At 67.0% G+C, this 17443-nt stretch overlaps 1 protein-coding gene across 3 annotated transcripts; it reads left to right on the top strand.

Annotated features, from left to right (window-relative positions):
• Positions 1-47: 47 nt before the first annotated feature.
• Positions 48-16290, top strand: ATP1A3 (ATPase Na+/K+ transporting subunit alpha 3). Of its 3 annotated transcripts, none has more exons than XM_070063292.2 (23): positions 48-201; positions 3511-3597; positions 3701-3760; positions 4143-4346; positions 5207-5320; positions 5409-5543; positions 5737-5854; positions 6050-6318; positions 7696-7894; positions 7990-8099; positions 8182-8316; positions 10234-10426; positions 10677-10852; positions 10951-11087; positions 11399-11549; positions 12334-12502; positions 14166-14320; positions 14391-14514; positions 14804-14949; positions 15101-15231; positions 15437-15538; positions 15641-15732; positions 15945-16290. In XM_070063292.2, exons 1-23 carry the CDS (start codon positions 196-198, stop codon positions 15971-15973), a joined length of 3042 nt encoding a protein of 1013 aa, XP_069919393.1. In that variant the 5' UTR covers positions 48-195; the 3' UTR covers positions 15974-16290. The 3 variants fall into 3 exon arrangements, with proteins under 3 accessions (XP_069919393.1, XP_051692438.1, XP_051692442.1); XM_051836478.3 differs by having other exon boundaries at positions 54-201; positions 3472-3597; XM_051836482.3 differs by lacking the exons at positions 48-201; positions 3511-3597; positions 3701-3760; ... (10 more) ...; positions 10951-11087; positions 11399-11549 and adding an exon at positions 12082-12094.
• Positions 16291-17443: the final 1153 nt, after the last annotated feature.

Here is a 17443-nt window from a genome sequence, read left to right as displayed (position 1 = left end):
GATTGGCCAGCGCCGCTCCCCCCCGCGGGCGCGGGCATATGAGGAGGCGGAGGCGGCGGCCGCCGCAGCCTCTGCGCGGTGGGAGCGGCCGACGGACGGACGCGCTCCGACCGAGGCGCGGGCGCTGCAGAGCCCCAGCCGAGCCCGCCCCGAGCCCGCGCCCGAGCCCGCCCCTGTGCCCGCGGAGCCGCCAAGATGGGGGTAGGTGCTGGGGCCGGCCGGGGCTGCGTGCGGGTGACCCTGAGGGGTCCCGCGACACTGGGGGCACGGGGGCTGCGGGACTGGCCCAGGGTGGGCGGCCCCGGGTGCTGGTGCCGCGGGCGCGGGCGCGGGGGCGGCCCTGGACGTCTCTGCTGACCTTGTGCGAGTCGCTGCGTGTGCGTGTGCATGTGCGCCCCGGCCCTGCCCGCGGCGGCGTGGCCCCCGCGGGGTCTGCAGGTCTGCCCCGTGCCTGGGTGTGCCAGGGCCCCCCGGCCCGGTGGGGACAGGTCCAGGCTGCGGGACAGGCGACAGATGACCTCTTTCTCCTTCCAGGCCCGAATGGGGGGGCTCCGCAGTGGGGCCGCAGGGTGTCTGCGTCCGGATGAGGCGCGCACCTGGGGCACTGGGGGCAGGGAGAGAGCGTGCGGGGAGTGTGCGTGCCTGGCTCTGCCCTTTGCCTCTGTGTCCGTGTGTCCTTGTCTGAGTCTCTCCTGCAGATGCCGCCTCCTTCCCTGGCTGAACACCTGGTCCCCGCCGCAGCCCTGGACTCCTCCCTGCGTGTCTGGGGCGGGGGAGTGGGGGGAGGAAGGGGGGTTGGGGTAGGTGGGGTGAAGAGAGAAGGTCGGGGTGGGGTGGGGGATGGGGAGAAAGATGGCGGAGGAAGGCTGAGGGGCCTGAGGGTGGGGGTGGGGTGGGGCTGCAGATCTTTCTCTTGGGGTGAGTGGGGGGCGGGGGGCAGTGTTGGCTGTCAGGTAAGTGGGGGGGAGCGGTGGGAAGATTGGGGAAGAAGACTGAATGGAGAAGGGAGCGGGAGGGAGAGGCAGACATGAGAGCCCGACACCGTGGACAGACAGTGAGGGAGACACAGTGAGAACCCTGGGCTGAGATGAAAATCCAGAAACAGCCAGGGAGAGGAGGTGGGGGCACGGGGGAGGTGAGGGAGACACCCTCAGAGCTGGCCTCAGGCACCCGGGCTTGGAGGGGAGGCGCAGCCCGGAAGGCGAGGAGCCGCAGCGGCGGCCACAGTGAGACAGGCATGCGTGCCCCCCCGCCCCCCCCCCAGGAGCAGCCTCCTCCCCGCGGTGCGCCCATCTGGGCCTCCTGCCTTGCCTGGGAAAGCCTCGGCCCCCCTCTAGCAGATGGAAGCCGCCCCCGAGGGAGTCTGGTCAGCAAGGGCACGGGGGAGCCCAGGAGCCCCTGCAGGGCCCCGAGTCACCCCTGTCTCCTCAGATTCAGGAGTGCAGACCCCAACCCCCTCTTCCTCAGGGCCCTGGGGCCTGGGGGCTCTGCCCTTCCTCTCTCAGAACCCCAGTTCCTCCTCCCCCAGACCCAGGAATCCAGGCCTGAGCCCTCCCCCTCCAGATGCAGCGTCCAGTCCTCCTGCTGCACCCTAGTTCTCACAGGGACCCAGACATCAGCTCCCAGCATTCCCAGCGGTGCCCCTTACTTTCTGTCCGCCGTCCACCTCATCTGCAGAGGCCGCAGGGCGGTGCAGGAGAGGCCTCGCGGAGACGCAGCGCTGCTGCAGGCCTGGCCGGGGGCCAATCTTCCCTCCCACCCTTGCACCCCTGCCCGTGGCTCCTCCCTGCACCCCCAGACTCAGTCTCGGGGGCCGGGGCGGACAGCGGGCAGCTCAGGCCTCTACAAGGTCACCAGGAGATTAGCGCTGAGCCTCCCAGCCCGGCTTGGCTCTGGGCCCGCGGGATCTCTCGGTGCCCTCCTGCCAGCCGCGCCACGCTGCCCCATCTGCCCCCAACGCCACGCCCAGTTCAAGCCAGCCTCAGGGCTCTGACTCTGGGTCTTCTGTGCCCCAAAGCCCACCTGGCTTGCCTGCTGTCCCCCAGAGATCTGACCATGTGCACGCCCGCTCACGGCCATCCATGGCTCTCACCCACCCCATCCCCCGGGGCCCACAGCTCGTCCATTAGAGCCCTCCACATGGGGGGATGGGCTGCTTGTCCATCGCTGTGCTCGGTGGCCAGCCCCCAGCCGTGGCCGGCACCTGGGCTGCCCTCTCTCCTCCCATTCTGCCAAACCTGTAGGGGCACCGGATCCTTTGAGAGACTGAGACAGCCATGGGGTGGACAGTAGCCCAGGAAGACAGCCAGGCTGAGAAGGGGGGGGGGCAGAACTGGAACAGGGATGCTGGGTGCACCCAGAGATAGGGACAGTCAGAGACAGCCAGAGAGGGACACAGAGGGCTGCAGTCAGAGAGAGAGACAGAGACCGAGAGAGATGGAGTTGGAGACAGAGCCATAGACAGCCAGGCTGGGGGGGGGGGCAGAGCTGGAACAGGGATGCTGGGTGCACCCAGAGATGGAGACAGTCAGAGACACAGAGGGCTGCAGTCAGAGAGAGAGAGAGACAGAGACCGAGAGAGAGAGAGTTGGAGACAGAGCCGTAGACAGCCAGGCTGAGAAGCAGAGAGACAGAGAGAATCTGAGACATAGCCAGCGACAGAGAATCAGAGATGGAGAGGAAGACGGCAGGGGAGAAGGGAGAGACGCCGCGTATCACAGAGACGGAGACACCTGCAGAGATGCGGGTGGACGCAGGAGGAGAGGGAGACGGGAAGGTTCATCCCCGGAGTCTCAGATCCTGGCAGACACCGAGAAAGACTGGGAACATGGAGAGAAGCCAGAGGGGCAGAAACAGCCAGAACCAGGCAGGGGCGGGGGCGGCAGAGACAGACACAGTGCAAGACACACATCCCAGAAACTCGGGGGCGGGGCGGGGGCGGGGTAAGACAAAGTGATGAGAGGGCGACAGCTTTGAAGGGACAGAGACACAGAAACAAAGTCGGAGAGGGTGGCATTTGGCCTGGCAGTCCCGATGCTTCTTGGGATGCCTGGGTTCAGACCTGGGCTCTCTGGTGGCTCCAGCTCCCAGCCGGGATCCGAACCTGACACCCACACGGGAGCCCTGCACTGGGGCTCCCCCTCCTGGCTTCCCAGCCAGTGAGCCAGAGTTCCGTCTGTCTGTCCGCCTTTCCAATAAATATAATTATTAATACATTTTAAAAAAACCAAAGCAATACGACAGAGAGACACAGAGACCTGGAGAGAGAGAGACAGAGATGGAGAGAGATCAGGCAGACAGACAGAGACAGGAATGATGCGCTGGCCCGGGGAACGGGAGAGAGACAGGAAAGCGCGCGGAGACCGTGGGGCCGTGGGCTCTGAGCCGCTGCGGGCGGGGGCGGGGCTTGCGCGGATGCAGACCCCCGCGGAGTGGCGGCCGTGTCCCCCTGGAATCCCTTCTCGCCCGCAGTCTGGTGGCTCTGACAGCTACCGTGTCGCCACCTCGCAGGACAAGAAAGATGACAAGGGCTCGCCCAAGAAGAGCAAGGGCAAGGAGCGCCGCGACCTGGACGACCTCAAGAAGGAGGTGGCGATGGTAAGCCCCGCCCCCGCCCCGCCCCGCCCCGCCGGCCGGCCCACCACCCCCCACCCCGGCGCAGGCCGCGGCTCTCACCGCTCCCCCAAACTCCTGTTCTCAGACAGAGCACAAGATGTCGGTGGAGGAAGTGTGCCGGAAGTACAACACGGACTGCGTGCAGGTGCGGCCTGCGCGGGAGGGGCGGGGCCTGGACCCTGGGTCTGAGGGAGGAGGGCTGGGGCCTGGACCCCGGGTCTGAGCGGGAGGGGCGGGGCCTGGACCCCGGGTCTGAGGGAGGAGGGGCGAGGTCTGGACCCCGGGTCTGAGCGGGAGGGGCGGGGCCTGGACCCCGGGTCTGAGGGAGGAGGGGCGAGGTCTGGACCCCGGGTCTGAGCGGGAGGGGAGGGGCCAGGACCCCGGGTCTGAGGGAGGAGGGCTGGGGCCTGGACCCCGGGTCTGAGGGAGGAGGGGCGGGGTCTGGACCCCGGGTCTGAGGGAGGAGGGGCGAGGTCTGGACCCCTGGGTGCCCAGGCTGCTCAGGGGTGGTTCTCTGTGTCCCCCAGGGTCTGACACACAGCAAAGCCCAGGAGATCCTGGCCAGGGACGGGCCGAATGCGCTCACACCGCCCCCAACCACCCCGGAGTGGGTCAAGTTCTGCCGACAGCTCTTCGGGGGCTTCTCCATCCTGCTGTGGATTGGGGCCATCCTCTGCTTCCTGGCCTACGGCATCCAGGCGGGCACGGAGGACGACCCCTCTGGTGACAACGTGCGTGCCCCTACCCTGTCCTGTGCGTGCCCTACGTGCACGGCCCGCACATTTCCGGGGGACACACACGCACCCCACTTCTCCCGGCCCGTCAGACTCCCCACATCCACCCTCCGCCTTTCTCCCACCTGACTTTTGCCATCACCCAGAGAGAGAATCAGATAAAGCCCAAGAAGACCGGGGCTCCGACAGGCCGAGTACCCTGTCCCGGGGTCTGTGCTGAGCCCGCGTGGCCTCGGGGGCCTGGGGGCCAGACACTACGGGGCGGTCCCCGGCTGACAGATACCCAAAAGTGAGCATGCCCCTGACCCAGGGCAGGGCCGGTCTGCCCAGCCCCGGGGACACACGCAGGACCTGGTCTCAACAGAACCCTTGCTACGAGCACAGCCCAGCACCGGCTCTGCGGGGGCCTACGCACACACGCATGCGCACACGCAGCGTCAGCTCAGCCCCACCGCGACCTGAATTCTGACATAGCCGTCGTGTCCAGGCGCAGATGGGCGCAGACCGACCGACGCACACGGGGACTCGGGCACGCACACAGCTGCATCGAGCACACACAGTGTTCCCAGACAGACAGACAGACCACGTGGAGGCAGAGACCCAGACACAGGCCGTCCACAGGCGCAAGGCCAGGCCAGCGGAGAGTCAGACACAGACGGGCAGTAAGCGTGCACCCAGATTCTCCAACACAGGCGAGAAGGCAGACACACACACACACAAAACACACAGAGGGATGCAGAGACCCAGACACACAGGTGACTTGGAGCACAGACCCCCGCGGCCCATAGCTCAGATTCCACCAGTCCCGCGGGGGAGGGGGACCGGGCAGCTGTGACCCCGCCCCTGTGTGCCCACAGCTGTACCTGGGCATCGTGCTGGCCGCCGTGGTCATCATCACCGGCTGCTTCTCCTACTACCAGGAGGCCAAGAGCTCCAAGATCATGGAGTCCTTCAAGAACATGGTTCCGCAGGTGAGCAGCGCTGGGGAGGGGCGTCGGGGGCGGGCCCAGGCAGGCAGGCAGGCGGAGCCCCGGGCTCACGCCTCTCTCTCCCTCCCAGCAAGCCCTGGTGATCCGGGAAGGCGAGAAGATGCAGGTGAACGCCGAGGAGGTGGTGGTCGGGGACCTGGTGGAGATCAAGGGCGGAGACCGAGTCCCAGCCGACCTGCGCATCATCTCAGCCCACGGTTGCAAGGTGGGGCGCGGCCTGGGCCCCCTCCCCCCGCCCCGCTCTGCCCTCCCTCGGGAGCCCTGGCCCCCAGCACCCCGGACCTCGGCGTCCGAGACACCTCTCACCCACTCCAGCTCGCAGACTTCCCCAGGCTACCCCCAACCCCCCCAAAATGCCTTCTGACCCCGCCCCGCTGAGCCCGCTCCCTGCGCCGCAGGTGGACAATTCCTCGCTGACCGGCGAATCCGAGCCCCAGACCCGCTCTCCCGACTGCACCCACGACAACCCCCTGGAGACACGCAACATCACTTTCTTCTCCACCAACTGCGTGGAAGGTGAGCAGGCGTGGTGGGGACGCCCCGGAGACCCTCACAACGGCCCCCAGCCTCAGCCTCTCCCCTCCGGTGGTGGGGACGCCCCGGGACCCTCACAGCGGCCCCCAGCCTCAGCCTCGCCCCTCCGGTGGTGGGGACGCCCCGGGGACCCTCACAGCGGCCCCCAGCCTCAGCCTCGCCCCTCTGGCCTTGCAGGCACGGCCCGGGGCGTGGTGGTGGCCACGGGGGACCGCACCGTCATGGGCCGCATCGCCACGCTGGCGTCGGGCCTGGAGGTGGGCAAGACGCCCATCGCCATCGAGATTGAGCACTTCATCCAGCTGATCACCGGCGTGGCCGTCTTCCTGGGCGTGTCCTTCTTCATCCTCTCCCTCATCCTCGGCTACACCTGGCTCGAGGCCGTCATCTTCCTCATCGGCATCATCGTGGCCAATGTCCCGGAGGGCCTGCTGGCCACTGTCACCGTGAGGCTGGGTCCCTGGGGCCGGGGGGGCCTGGAGCCCTGGGTCAGAGGGAGGAGGCTGGGGGGAGGGGACTGAACCCCTGAGTCTGAGAGGAGGCTGAGGGGGCCTGGACCCCTGGGTCTGAGGGAGGAGGCTAAGGGGCCTGGACCCCTGGGTCTGAGGGAGGAGGCTAGGGGGAGTGGACTGAACCCCTGGGTCTGAGGGAGGAGGCTAGGGGGCCTGGAGCCCTGGGACAGAGGGAGGAGGCTGAGGGGAGGGGCCTGGAGCCCTGGGACAGAGGGAGGAGGCTGAGGGGAGGGGCCTGGACCCCTGGGTCTGAGGGAGGAGGCTGAGGGGAGGGGCCTGGACCCCTGGGTCTGAGGGAGGAGGCTAAGGGGCCTGGACCCCTGGATTTGAGGGAGGAGGCTGGGGGGGCCTGGAGCCCTGGGTCTGAGGGAGGAGGCTGAGGGGAGGGGCCTGGAGCCCTGGGTCTGAGGGAGGAGGCTGGGGGGCCTGGAGCCCTGGGTCTGAGGGAGGAGGCTGGGGGGCCTGGATCCCTGGGTCTGAGGGAGGAGGCTGGGGGGCCTGGATCCCTGGGTCTGAGGGAGGAGGCTGGGGGGCCTGGACCCCTGGGTCTGAGGGAGGAGGCCGCTTGGTTGCTGAAGGCTCAGCCTCCCAGATCTGGAAGGAGAAGGCGCTGTGGGGAGGCCCCTCCCCCGCGCAGAAACACCCAGAGCCGTAAGAGGCTGACTGTCCTCTCGTTCTGACGCGGGACTGAGAAGACTAAGACCACACGCTGCTGGTCAGACGTCTGAAGAACACGTCCAGCGTCAAAGCGAAATGAAGGCCCCTCCCTGCCGCCCCGAAGGCCCCGGGGGGCGGGTCACTGTCAGTGTGGCCGCCCGGCTCCACACGGGGGTCGTCCGGGGACGCCCCTCCCCGTCCTGGCTCTGACAGGCAGAAAGCTCCGGGGCCGCACATGGAAGCAAGCGCCCACGTGCGCCCTGGTGGTCCGAGCGTTCTGTGCCGGCACCTGGTCGAGGGTGGCAGGAGCAGCCCCCACCCCCAACCCGACCCTGAGCCGTCTTCCAGCCGTGCGCGTGGGCTTGGCCTGCTGGAAGCTCCTGTCCATGGAGGCCTCACCTGTGATCCTTTTTACTAAACATTGTTTTAGCCACGCAGCAGCTGGCTGGTCTTTTTCATTGGTGTGTAGTATTCCACCACGCAGGGTGGGCTGAACATTCTAGAGTGTGTCTTTGGGGCACTTCTGAGCCTCTCTCTGTCGGACCCACCCTGCTGGTGCCAGCTGAAGCCCCCCGGGTTTCTCTTTGGGCTGGAGAGGTGGGCTGCGAATGCTTACATTGTTACCCCCCTCCCCGTGCCCCGGCACGCGCCCAGGTGTGTCTGACACTGACGGCCAAGCGCATGGCCCGCAAGAACTGCCTGGTGAAGAACCTGGAGGCGGTGGAGACCCTGGGCTCCACGTCCACCATCTGCTCCGACAAGACCGGGACCCTCACCCAGAACCGCATGACAGTCGCCCACATGTGGTTCGACAACCAGATCCACGAGGCCGACACCACTGAGGACCAGTCCGGTGAGCGGGGTGGGGGCAGGTGCCGAGCGAGCTGGTGGCTGCAGGAGGGCGCAGCCCCGGGACTCCCCCCCCCACCTCACACGTGCCTCCCTCAGGAACCTCCTTCGACAAGAGCTCACACACCTGGGTGGCGCTGTCCCACATCGCGGGGCTCTGCAACCGCGCCGTCTTCAAAGGCGGCCAGGACAACATCCCTGTCCTCAAGGTGGGTCCCCGAGCCACCCCCACCCCGTCCCCACCGCCCTGGGCCGCCCCCGCCCTGACCGAGCCCCCCCACTCCCCCGCAGAGGGACGTGGCCGGCGACGCCTCCGAGTCCGCCCTGCTCAAGTGCATCGAGCTGTCCTCGGGCTCCGTGAAGCTGATGCGAGAGCGCAACAAGAAAGTGGCCGAGATCCCCTTCAACTCCACCAACAAGTACCAGGTGCGGCCGCACAGGACGGCGTCGCCCGCTCTGTGGCTCTGTGCGGTGGGCGGGGCGTCGCCCGCTCTGTGGCTCTGTGTGGTGGGCGGGGCGTCGCGGGGGCGGGGTCTGCGTTGGGGGGAGAGGCCGAGGGCAGGCGGCGGCCACCAGGGGCTGGGAGGACACCGCCCACCCCTCCTGCATAACTGGGGGAGAGAGAGAGAGAGAGAGAGAGAGAGAGAGAGAGAGAGAGAGAGAGAGAGAGAGCAGGCTCTCAGCTACTGGCTCAGTCCCGAAGTGCACACTACAGCCCCTGGCTGGCACCGCGGCCAGGAGTCAGGAGCTCCGTCCAGGTCTCCCACCCGGGTGTCGGGAGCCCTAGGACTGCAGCCCACGCCTGCTGCCTCCCGGGGTCTGTGTCCAAGAGGAAGGCTGAGCCCAGCCCAGGCGCTGCAGTGTGGGCTGTGGGCGTCTCAGCAGCATGACCCACGGCTAGGTCAGCACCTGCCAGACGCTGGGGTTCCACACCAGTGAGTCTTCTCGCCTTGGAGCTTAGCCCAGGGCCAGAGTGAGACGAAGGCCCAAGGGAAGACACGTGGTGTCCGCTGGCCGTGACACGGAGGGAGGGGGCCCTGCAGGTGTCTAGGGAAGCGCCAGACAGCAGGCACCGCATGTGCAAAGGCCCTGGGGCAGGAGCATGTTGATTTGTCTGAACAGCAACGAGACAGCTGATCCGGTGGGTGGTGAGGGCAGTGGGTGCTGGACCAGAGCCCCCTGGGCCTCGTCTGCTGTAAAGGGATTTGACTGTGGCTCTGAGGGACTTCAGCCTCAGAGGGCTCAGAGCTGAGGAGACACAGACCTTAACTCCCCTCCATTTTTATTTTTTTAATTCATTTATTGGAAAGGCAGAGTCCCACGTGGGTGGCAGGGGCCCCACGTCTTGGGCCGTCCTCCCACATGCGTCAGCAGGGAGCCAGACCAGACGTGGAGCAGCCGGGACTCCAACCAGAGCTCAGGCACCAGAGCGCTGGCCCCGCCGCCCACCTTTTTAACCAGCTGTATGAGACAGAACTCACACCCCGCACACCATTGCTTGGAGTGTGTGCCCCATTCGTTCTGGTGTGGTCACAGACCCGTGCACCCACCTGCATGGTTCATTCTCACCTGAGGAGGAAGCCCCTCCCCCTCAGCTGCCCCCCACCCCGACCAAGCGCTGACGTCCTGCGGCCATGCGTGTCCCACTCTGGTCGGTTCCAACCTGGCCTCCTGCACGTCGCTGACGTCCTAGAGGCCGGCGCCTCCTCCCCTGGGATGGCTGAGCACTACTCCCCGGCCCGGCTGCTTCCTATTCTGCTCGTCTGGGCCTCTGCCAATGGCCGTCTGCCGTGAGCATCTGGGGAGTGAACCAGCAGGTGGCAGATCCCTCTCTGTCTGCCTCTCTCTCTTTAAAAAAAAAAAAAAAAAAAAAAAAAGCTCATGGAAATTGGAATTACAGTATTATTTTGGTGCAAAAAAATTGAAATCTTTGCATAGAAGGGATCTTCAAAATAATTTATGAAAAAACTATGTATGGATTTCAACTATTTTTTTTTTTTTGCCCAGAAGTAAACGTCTCTTTAATTCCATTTTTCCACGAACTGTTTGAAGTGCCCTGGTATCTCGGAGGCGACTGACCGACTGGGAGACGGGGCCCTCTGGGCTGAGAGGCGGTGGGCGAGGCAGGGAAAGGCAGTGGCAAAGCTGCGATTCCTGTGGGGGACAGGGACAGGAGGATCTGTCAGACGCAGGCACATTTCTCTGTACAGCGATGCAGACAGCGCCCCCTGCTGGTCACTGGTGGAAGCGGGACTGCAGAGGCCCGGTCCCCAGGTGGCCTGCAGGCCCCCCCCCCCCGCCCCGGGGGTGGCTCAGACCCGGTCCCCTCTGCTCTGCCCGCAGCTCTCCATCCATGAGACCGAGGACCCCAACGACAACCGGTACCTGCTGGTGATGAAGGGCGCCCCCGAGCGCATCCTGGACCGCTGCTCCACCATCCTGCTGCAGGGCAAGGAGCAGCCGCTGGACGAGGAGATGAAGGAGGCCTTCCAGAACGCCTACCTGGAGCTGGGCGGCCTGGGCGAGCGCGTGCTGGGTGAGCGCCGCGGGGAGGGGCGCTGGAGCGCGAGGAGGGCCCGGTGCCGCCAGAGCACCCTGAATGAATGAATGAATGAATGAATATGAATGAATGAGAGGGCAAGGAGCCTTCGGACGCCTGGTGGAGGAGGTCGACTTCCGGGACCCCCCCCCCCCCGAAGGCAGGGAGCTTGGGGCGGAGGCCTGGAGGTCCCGGGGTGGGGGCAGGGAGGCTGCGGCCCTCACGCCCCGCCCGCCCCGGCCACCAGGCTTCTGCCACTACTACCTGCCAGAGGAGCAGTTCCCCAAGGGCTTTGCCTTCGACTGCGACGACGTGAACTTCACCACGGACACCCTGTGCTTCGTGGGCCTCATGTCCATGATCGACCCGCCCCGGGCAGCCGTCCCGGACGCCGTGGGCAAGTGCCGCAGTGCAGGCATCAAGGTGCAGCCGGGGTGGGGGGTAGCTAGGGTGGGGGGTGGAGGTGGGGCCGCGGGGTCCTGCGGGGAGGCCGGCCCAGCCCTAAAAGTCAACACCCACAGGTCATCATGGTCACCGGCGATCACCCCATCACGGCCAAGGCCATCGCCAAGGGTGTGGGCATCATCTCCGAGGGCAACGAGACCGTGGAGGACATCGCCGCCCGGCTCAACATCCCCGTCAGCCAGGTCAACCCCCGGTGAGCCCCTGCCCGCCCTTGCTGGCGCCTCTTAGCACCCCCGCTGTTCCTCCCCACCGCGGCGTGGACGGGGCGTGGGCCTGCACCCTCACCCCTCCGCCCCTGCGCCCCCACCGCCTCCTCCCTGTCTCCAGACTCAGCCAAGTCCCCTGTGCATCTCCACCTGTCACGCTCTCATCTCTGTTTGGGTCTCCTGGTTCCCTCAGCTTTCCCGCCCTGGGCTTCCCAATCCCTGAGCCAGACCCCTGCCTGGGGCCGGCCCCGCCCCCTGCCCGTCCTCCTCGCGCGCCCTGACCTCGGTCCTCTCCCAGGGACGCCAAGGCCTGCGTGATCCACGGCACCGACCTCAAGGACTTCACCTCGGAGCAGATTGACGAGATCCTGCAGAACCACACGGAGATCGTGTTCGCCCGCACGTCCCCCCAGCAGAAACTCATCATCGTGGAGGGCTGCCAGAGACAGGTGGGTGCTCAGAGAGGCGGGCCCCCAGAGACAGGCGGGCCCCCAGAGACAGGTGGGCTGCCAGAGACAGGCAGGGTCCCAGAGACAGGTGGGCGCTCAGAGAGGTGGGCCCCCAGAGACAGGCGGGCCCCCAGAGACAGGCGGGCCCCCAGAGACAGGTGGGCTGCCAGAGACAGGTGGGCGCTCAGAGAGGCGGGCCCCCAGAGACAGGAGGGCCCCCAGAGCAGGCAGGGTCCCAGAGACAGGTGGGCGCCCAGAGACAGGCAGGGTCCCAGAGACAGGCAGGCTGCCAGAGACAGGAGGGCCCCCAGAGACAGGCGGGCGCTCAGAGAGGCGGGCCCCCAGAGACAGGTGGGCCCCCAGAGACAGGCAGGGTCCCAGAGACAGGTGGGCGCTCAGAGACAGGAGGGCCCCCAGAGACAGGTGGGCGCTCAGAGAGGTGGGCCCCCAGAGACAGGCGGGCGCTCAGAGAGGCGGGCTGCCAGAGACAGGTGGGCCCCCAGAGACGGGTGGGCTGCCAGAGACAGGCGGGCTGCCAGAGACAGGTGGGGTCTCAGAGACAGGTGGGTGCTCAGAGACGGGTGGGCCCCCAGAGACAGGTGGGCCCCCAGAGACAGGTGGGCCCCCAGAGATGGGTGGGCTGGGGCCCGCAGAAACAGGGGCCAGGTCTCAACTCCTGGGTTCTCGCTGAGAAAGGGGCGAGGTAGGGCCCGGACTGCTGGGTCTGCAGGAGGAGGGGCTGGGGTGTGGCCTCCGGGTGTCACCGTCCCCTGCCTCCCCCCAGGGCGCCATCGTGGCTGTCACGGGCGACGGGGTGAATGACTCCCCGGCCCTGAAGAAGGCAGACATCGGGGTGGCCATGGGCATCGCCGGCTCCGACGTCTCCAAGCAGGCAGCAGACATGATCCTCCTGGATGACAACTTCGCCTCCATCGTCACCGGCGTGGAAGAGGGTGAGTGGCCGGGGGGTGGCCCTGGAGAGCGGGGTCCCCCCCAGAGGGCCCCAGAAGGGCGAGGGGAACAGCCCGGGGCTGCAGCAGGTGCACAGTGGAGACCACAGGACACACTGGGTCCCGCGGAGGCAGGACCATGCTGATGCATCTGTGGGTCCCTGGTGGGCCCGGGTCCAGCCGGTGAGACCGACTTAGAAGTGCAGGCCCCTAGCCCAGGCTGGGCTGGAGTCCAGGAGGTGTCCCAGGGTGACAAGGCCTTCCGCCGGGCTGCAGATATGGGCGCAGACGGTCCGGTTCAGGTTTCATTTTATCCTCATCACAGCGATCCGTAGCCCCCATGAACAATGCAGAGAGCAGGCGGGGTGTGTGTGTGTGTGTGACCTCACTCCCTGGGGACAGTGCCCGTCTGAAACAGCACTGGTCCTGCGGTAAAGCTGAGCCCAGGGTGACAGGTGAACGCCTACGCCCGAGGAGACCCTGGTCAGCACCTCGTGCTCTGTGCTAGGGACGCAGGCACCTGCTCCTTCCAGACTTTTCCAGGCCGCCATGCTGCGGGGGGCGGCGGCTGTGAGGAGAGCAGACAGGTCCCTGCCGTGCGGGCTGGGAGAAGCAGCTTCTCACACATCAGCAAATACAAGCTAGAGTCGCGTGGCGTCCCGGGGTGCCGTGACGGGGGACAGGTGGTGACAGGAGGCTGTCGGTGAGGTTGAGGTCGGGGAGTCCAGCGCCCACTGGGGACGCCGTGACGCTCTGTGGGTAGCTCGTGGCGAGAGGGTCGAGTCTGTCTTCCACGGCGTTTCTGAAGAGCCCGCGTGTGTCACGTGGATCCCCCCGGCTGGCGCACACCTCGGCCATCGCCTCCCCCACAGGAGGGCAGCACGCGTGTCTCCGCGCAGAGCTGCGGGCGCAGGCAGGGGCTCGGCCCCCGGGCTCCAGCTTAGGCGCAGGCGGCCGGAGTGCCGCGCTGCCTGGGCTTGGTTTTCTTTGTCAGTGACGTCATCCGCAGCTGCTCAGCCCGGGAGGGAAGGCGGAGGGTGGGGCGGGCCGGGTTAGTCTTTGATCTCCTCCTTGGATGGGAGTTCGCTGAGATCTGGGTCGGGCAGCCCTGTGAATTCCCACACAGGGACGCGGCCTCGCAGCCCCCAGACCCCCCTTGCTGCTGCCGCTCCCACAGGCAGCCACAGTCCTGACTTCGAGCCAGATCATGCGGTCTAAACGCTCTTGCGGCCCTTTTTACGCATCACGTCCACACTGCCCCCCCCCCCCCCCAGTGACCACAACGGCCGGGGCGGGGCCAGGCCAAAAGCAGGAGCCAGGAGCTCCATCCGGGTCTCCCATGTGGATGGCAGGGCCCCGAGCACTTGGGCATCTTCCACTGCCTTCCCAGGCCCATGAACAGAGAGCTGGATGGGGAGCGGAGCAGCCAGGACTGGAACTGGCGCCCCTATGGGATGCCGGCGCTTCAGGCAGTGGCTTCAGCCCCGCCCCACAAGGCCGGCTCAGATTTCTCTAGGGTCTAACCCAGGAATGAGACAGCTGAGTCACTGGGATGGGGGGATATTGAAGCCGCCGCCTTCCAAGAGGTTTGGGTTAGAAAGGTGGGGGGTGGATTCGAAGGGAGGGTGGGGGTGGGGGCGGGGAGCCTCACCAGCGCCCCCTGCAGGCCGCCTGATCTTCGACAACCTGAAGAAATCCATCGCCTACACCCTGACCAGCAACATCCCGGAGATCACCCCCTTCCTGCTGTTCATCATGGCCAACATCCCGCTGCCCCTGGGCACCATCACCATCCTCTGCATCGACCTGGGCACCGACATGGTGAGCCCGCCCCGCCCGGGGCCTCCCCGCCTCCTGCGGCCCCTCCGCTCACCCGCGCCCTCCCGCCCAGGTCCCCGCCATCTCCTTGGCCTACGAGGCGGCTGAGAGCGACATCATGAAGAGGCAGCCCAGGAACCCGCGCACCGACAAGCTGGTCAACGAGAGGCTCATCAGCATGGCCTACGGCCAGATTGGTGAGGCTGGCCCCACGCCGGGCCCCCTGAGCGCAGAGCCTGAGCCCTCCCTCCCCTGAGAGCTGGGGGGGGGGTGTGCCGTGGGGGCGGGGCCTGGCAGGCAGAGGCGGAGGGAGGTCCCTCCCGCAGGGGCCCCAAGTCCTCCAGGGCTTCACGACGCTCCAGTGGCCTGGGCCCCCTCCCCGAGACCCCTGACCTCAGAGCGGCCCCCCCCCCCGCCTCCTCCCCGGGAGGTCTCGGGGGCCTCAGGTGTGCGCAGGCCCCCACCTGAGCCTCCTGTCCTCCCCAGGAATGATCCAGGCGCTGGGCGGCTTCTTCTCCTACTTTGTGATCCTGGCTGAGAACGGCTTCCTACCCGGCAACCTGGTGGGTATCCGGCTGAACTGGGACGACCGCACAGTCAACGACCTGGAGGACAGCTACGGGCAGCAGTGGGTGAGCGGGCGGGCGCCTCCAGCCGCCAGATGCCAGACCCGCGCCGGGCCGGCCCTGTCCCCTGCCCTGTTCACGTCGGGGCCGGAGCGGGGCGGGAGCGGGGCGGGAGGGGGGCGGAGCCCGGGCACTGACGCCGCCGCGGCCCCCGCAGACTTACGAGCAGAGGAAGGTGGTGGAGTTCACCTGCCACACGGCCTTCTTCGTGAGCATCGTGGTGGTGCAGTGGGCCGACCTGATCATCTGCAAGACGCGAAGGAACTCGGTCTTCCAGCAGGGCATGAAGTGAGGCCCGGGGCGGGGTCAGGTGGGGGCGGGCCCAGCTCTCCTGTCTGCACGCGCGTGCACACACACACACACACACACACACGCCCGCGCGGCTGTGGCTTCTGCCAGGCCGGCCGGCCGGCTTGCTCCGTGGCTGGGGGGTGCAGGGCGCTGGGCTGCTGGGGGCTCCTCCAGGCCAGCCCCGCCCCGCCTGTGTCTCCAGAAACAAGATCCTCATCTTCGGGCTGTTTGAGGAGACGGCGCTCGCGGCCTTCCTGTCCTACTGCCCCGGCATGGACGTGGCCCTCCGCATGTACCCGCTCAAGTGAGCGCCCCGGCCCCCCCCGGGACCCCCAGGGCAGGCTCCCCCGGCATCCAGGGAGCCGGGTCCCCGCCGGGCCCCGGCTCACCCTCTCTCCCTCTGCAGGCCCAGCTGGTGGTTCTGTGCCTTCCCGTACAGTTTCCTCATCTTCGTCTACGATGAAATCCGCAAGCTCATCCTGCGCAGGAACCCCGGGGGTGAGGGCGGGGGCGGGGCGGGGAGGGGGCGGGGGGCGGGGCAGGGAGGGGCGAGGGAGGGGCGGGGAGGGGAGGGGAGGGGGCAGGGGTGAGGGCGGGGGCGGGGCAGCCGGCCCGGAGGGGCGGGCTCCCTGGGTGGGGGGTGCAGCTGCCTCCTTCTCTCCTGGCGTCTCTCACCATCTCTCTCTCTCTCTCTCTCTCTCTCCCTCCAGGTTGGGTGGAGAAAGAAACCTACTACTGACCTCAACCCCACCACATCGTCGCCCAACTCCCCCCTGCCCCGAAGCCCAGGGCAGCCCCCGCCAGTCCCCCTATTTTGTATTCTTGGGGGAGGGGCCCTCTCTCCCTCGGCCCCCTCCCCCTCAGTTATCTCCTGCCTCCTCCCTCTGGCTGGCTTCTCTCCCTGCCCCGTCCCGCCTCTCTCCTCTTCCCTGTGTGTTTCTCCCCCCCCCCCAGCCCCTCCCTCCCCCTCTCCCGGGCTCTTTTTTACTCCTCCTCCCCCCTGGCTGATGCCACCTGTGGTTCTGGAGAATTACAAATATATCAGTGGGAAGCGAGGCCGTGTGTGTGTGTGTGTGTGTGTGTGTGTGTGTGTCTGGTTTCTGCTCAGGGCTGGGGCGGAATCCAGGTCCCCTGCTGGCACCGCCCCGGGCACTTAGCCTGGGCTGGGCTTGGGACGGCTCCTGGAGTCCCCGATGGCATTCAAGTGAGAGGGAGAGTGGCTGGGGCTGGCCAGGCAATGGGGAGGGGCAGGCACTGGGATCCGGGTTGCAGCCCGGGGTCCTCGCTGAGTGGGACTCTGGGAGGCTGTGAGGAGAGGATGATGATGGAGAAGTGAGGGTCAGTCCCACCCTGTGCTCAGCCCCTCCCTGAGCACCTGGGGAGCCCAGCTCACTAAGTCCCCACCTGGGCTGAGGCACAGAGGGAGGAAGGGTCACACGGCTGGGAGGGGACAGGTCTGGGGTGTGGCCTGGGCTGTTAGGGCCATGAGTCGGGGGCACCGATCCTCCGTGGAGCTCAGCTCACACTCAGAGTCGAGGGCACAGCTCCGTGACACCCACGTCCGTCCCTGGGATGCTCCCTCCTGCCCCGTCCAGCCCGGTCACCGATTGGTCACCACGCATGCACCGGACGTCCCACGGGCGAAACGTGGCGGTGCACTGCCCTCTGCTCAGGCCGTGGAGCGGCCCCCACTCGCCCCTCGTGGACAGTCTAGGGGGCGTTCCCAGTGTGGCACCGGGAACATCCCAGCCTTGGCCTCTGATGACACAAACACACGTGGGCATGGGATGGCCAGGTGGCAAGGCCGGTGTGACGGAAGCCGCCAGAGCCTGTCTCAGGCTCTCGTGTCCTCGAGTCCCAGCTGTCCCACGCTCTTGCCAACACCCAGTCCCTCGGACATGAGGGAGCAGTGGCCAGGCCAGACCCAGGCCTCCTGCCTCCCAGCACTGTTGTCCAGGCAGCCGGGGCACAGGGATTGGAGGTGCCCAGAGTGTGCCCGTGCCCACTGCATGAGATAATGCTGAAGGAGAAGTCCCCCGACTGGGGAAGGCAGGCAGAGGTCAGGGGTCAAGGTCACCAGTTCCCCGGGAGACCCCAAGACAGAGCCTGGGCCCAGCAGGGGCTGTGAGAGCCTGGAGCTTGGCCAGGGACCCTGATGCAGCTTCATGTGTCTGGTACGGTTAAAGAAATGCCCCCTACACAGGCCAAA

This window comes from Oryctolagus cuniculus, chromosome 18, assembly GCF_051225735.1.
Source record: "Oryctolagus cuniculus isolate XC-2025 breed Fujian yellow rabbit chromosome 18, ASM5122573v1, whole genome shotgun sequence".
NCBI lineage: Eukaryota > Metazoa > Chordata > Mammalia > Lagomorpha > Leporidae > Oryctolagus > Oryctolagus cuniculus.
This window is presented reverse-complemented; position numbering and strand designations above follow the sequence as displayed.

Bases quoted from the DNA above. Each gene is read 5' to 3' on its own strand.
- ATP1A3 (XM_051836478.3), top strand. The intron at 5,855-6,049 runs GTGAGCAGGCGT...CTGGCCTTGCAG, and splicing joins CTCCACCAACTGCGTGGAAG to GCACGGCCCGGGGCGTGGTG. The intron at 14,950-15,100 runs GTGAGCGGGCGG...CGGCCCCCGCAG, and splicing joins ACAGCTACGGGCAGCAGTGG to ACTTACGAGCAGAGGAAGGT.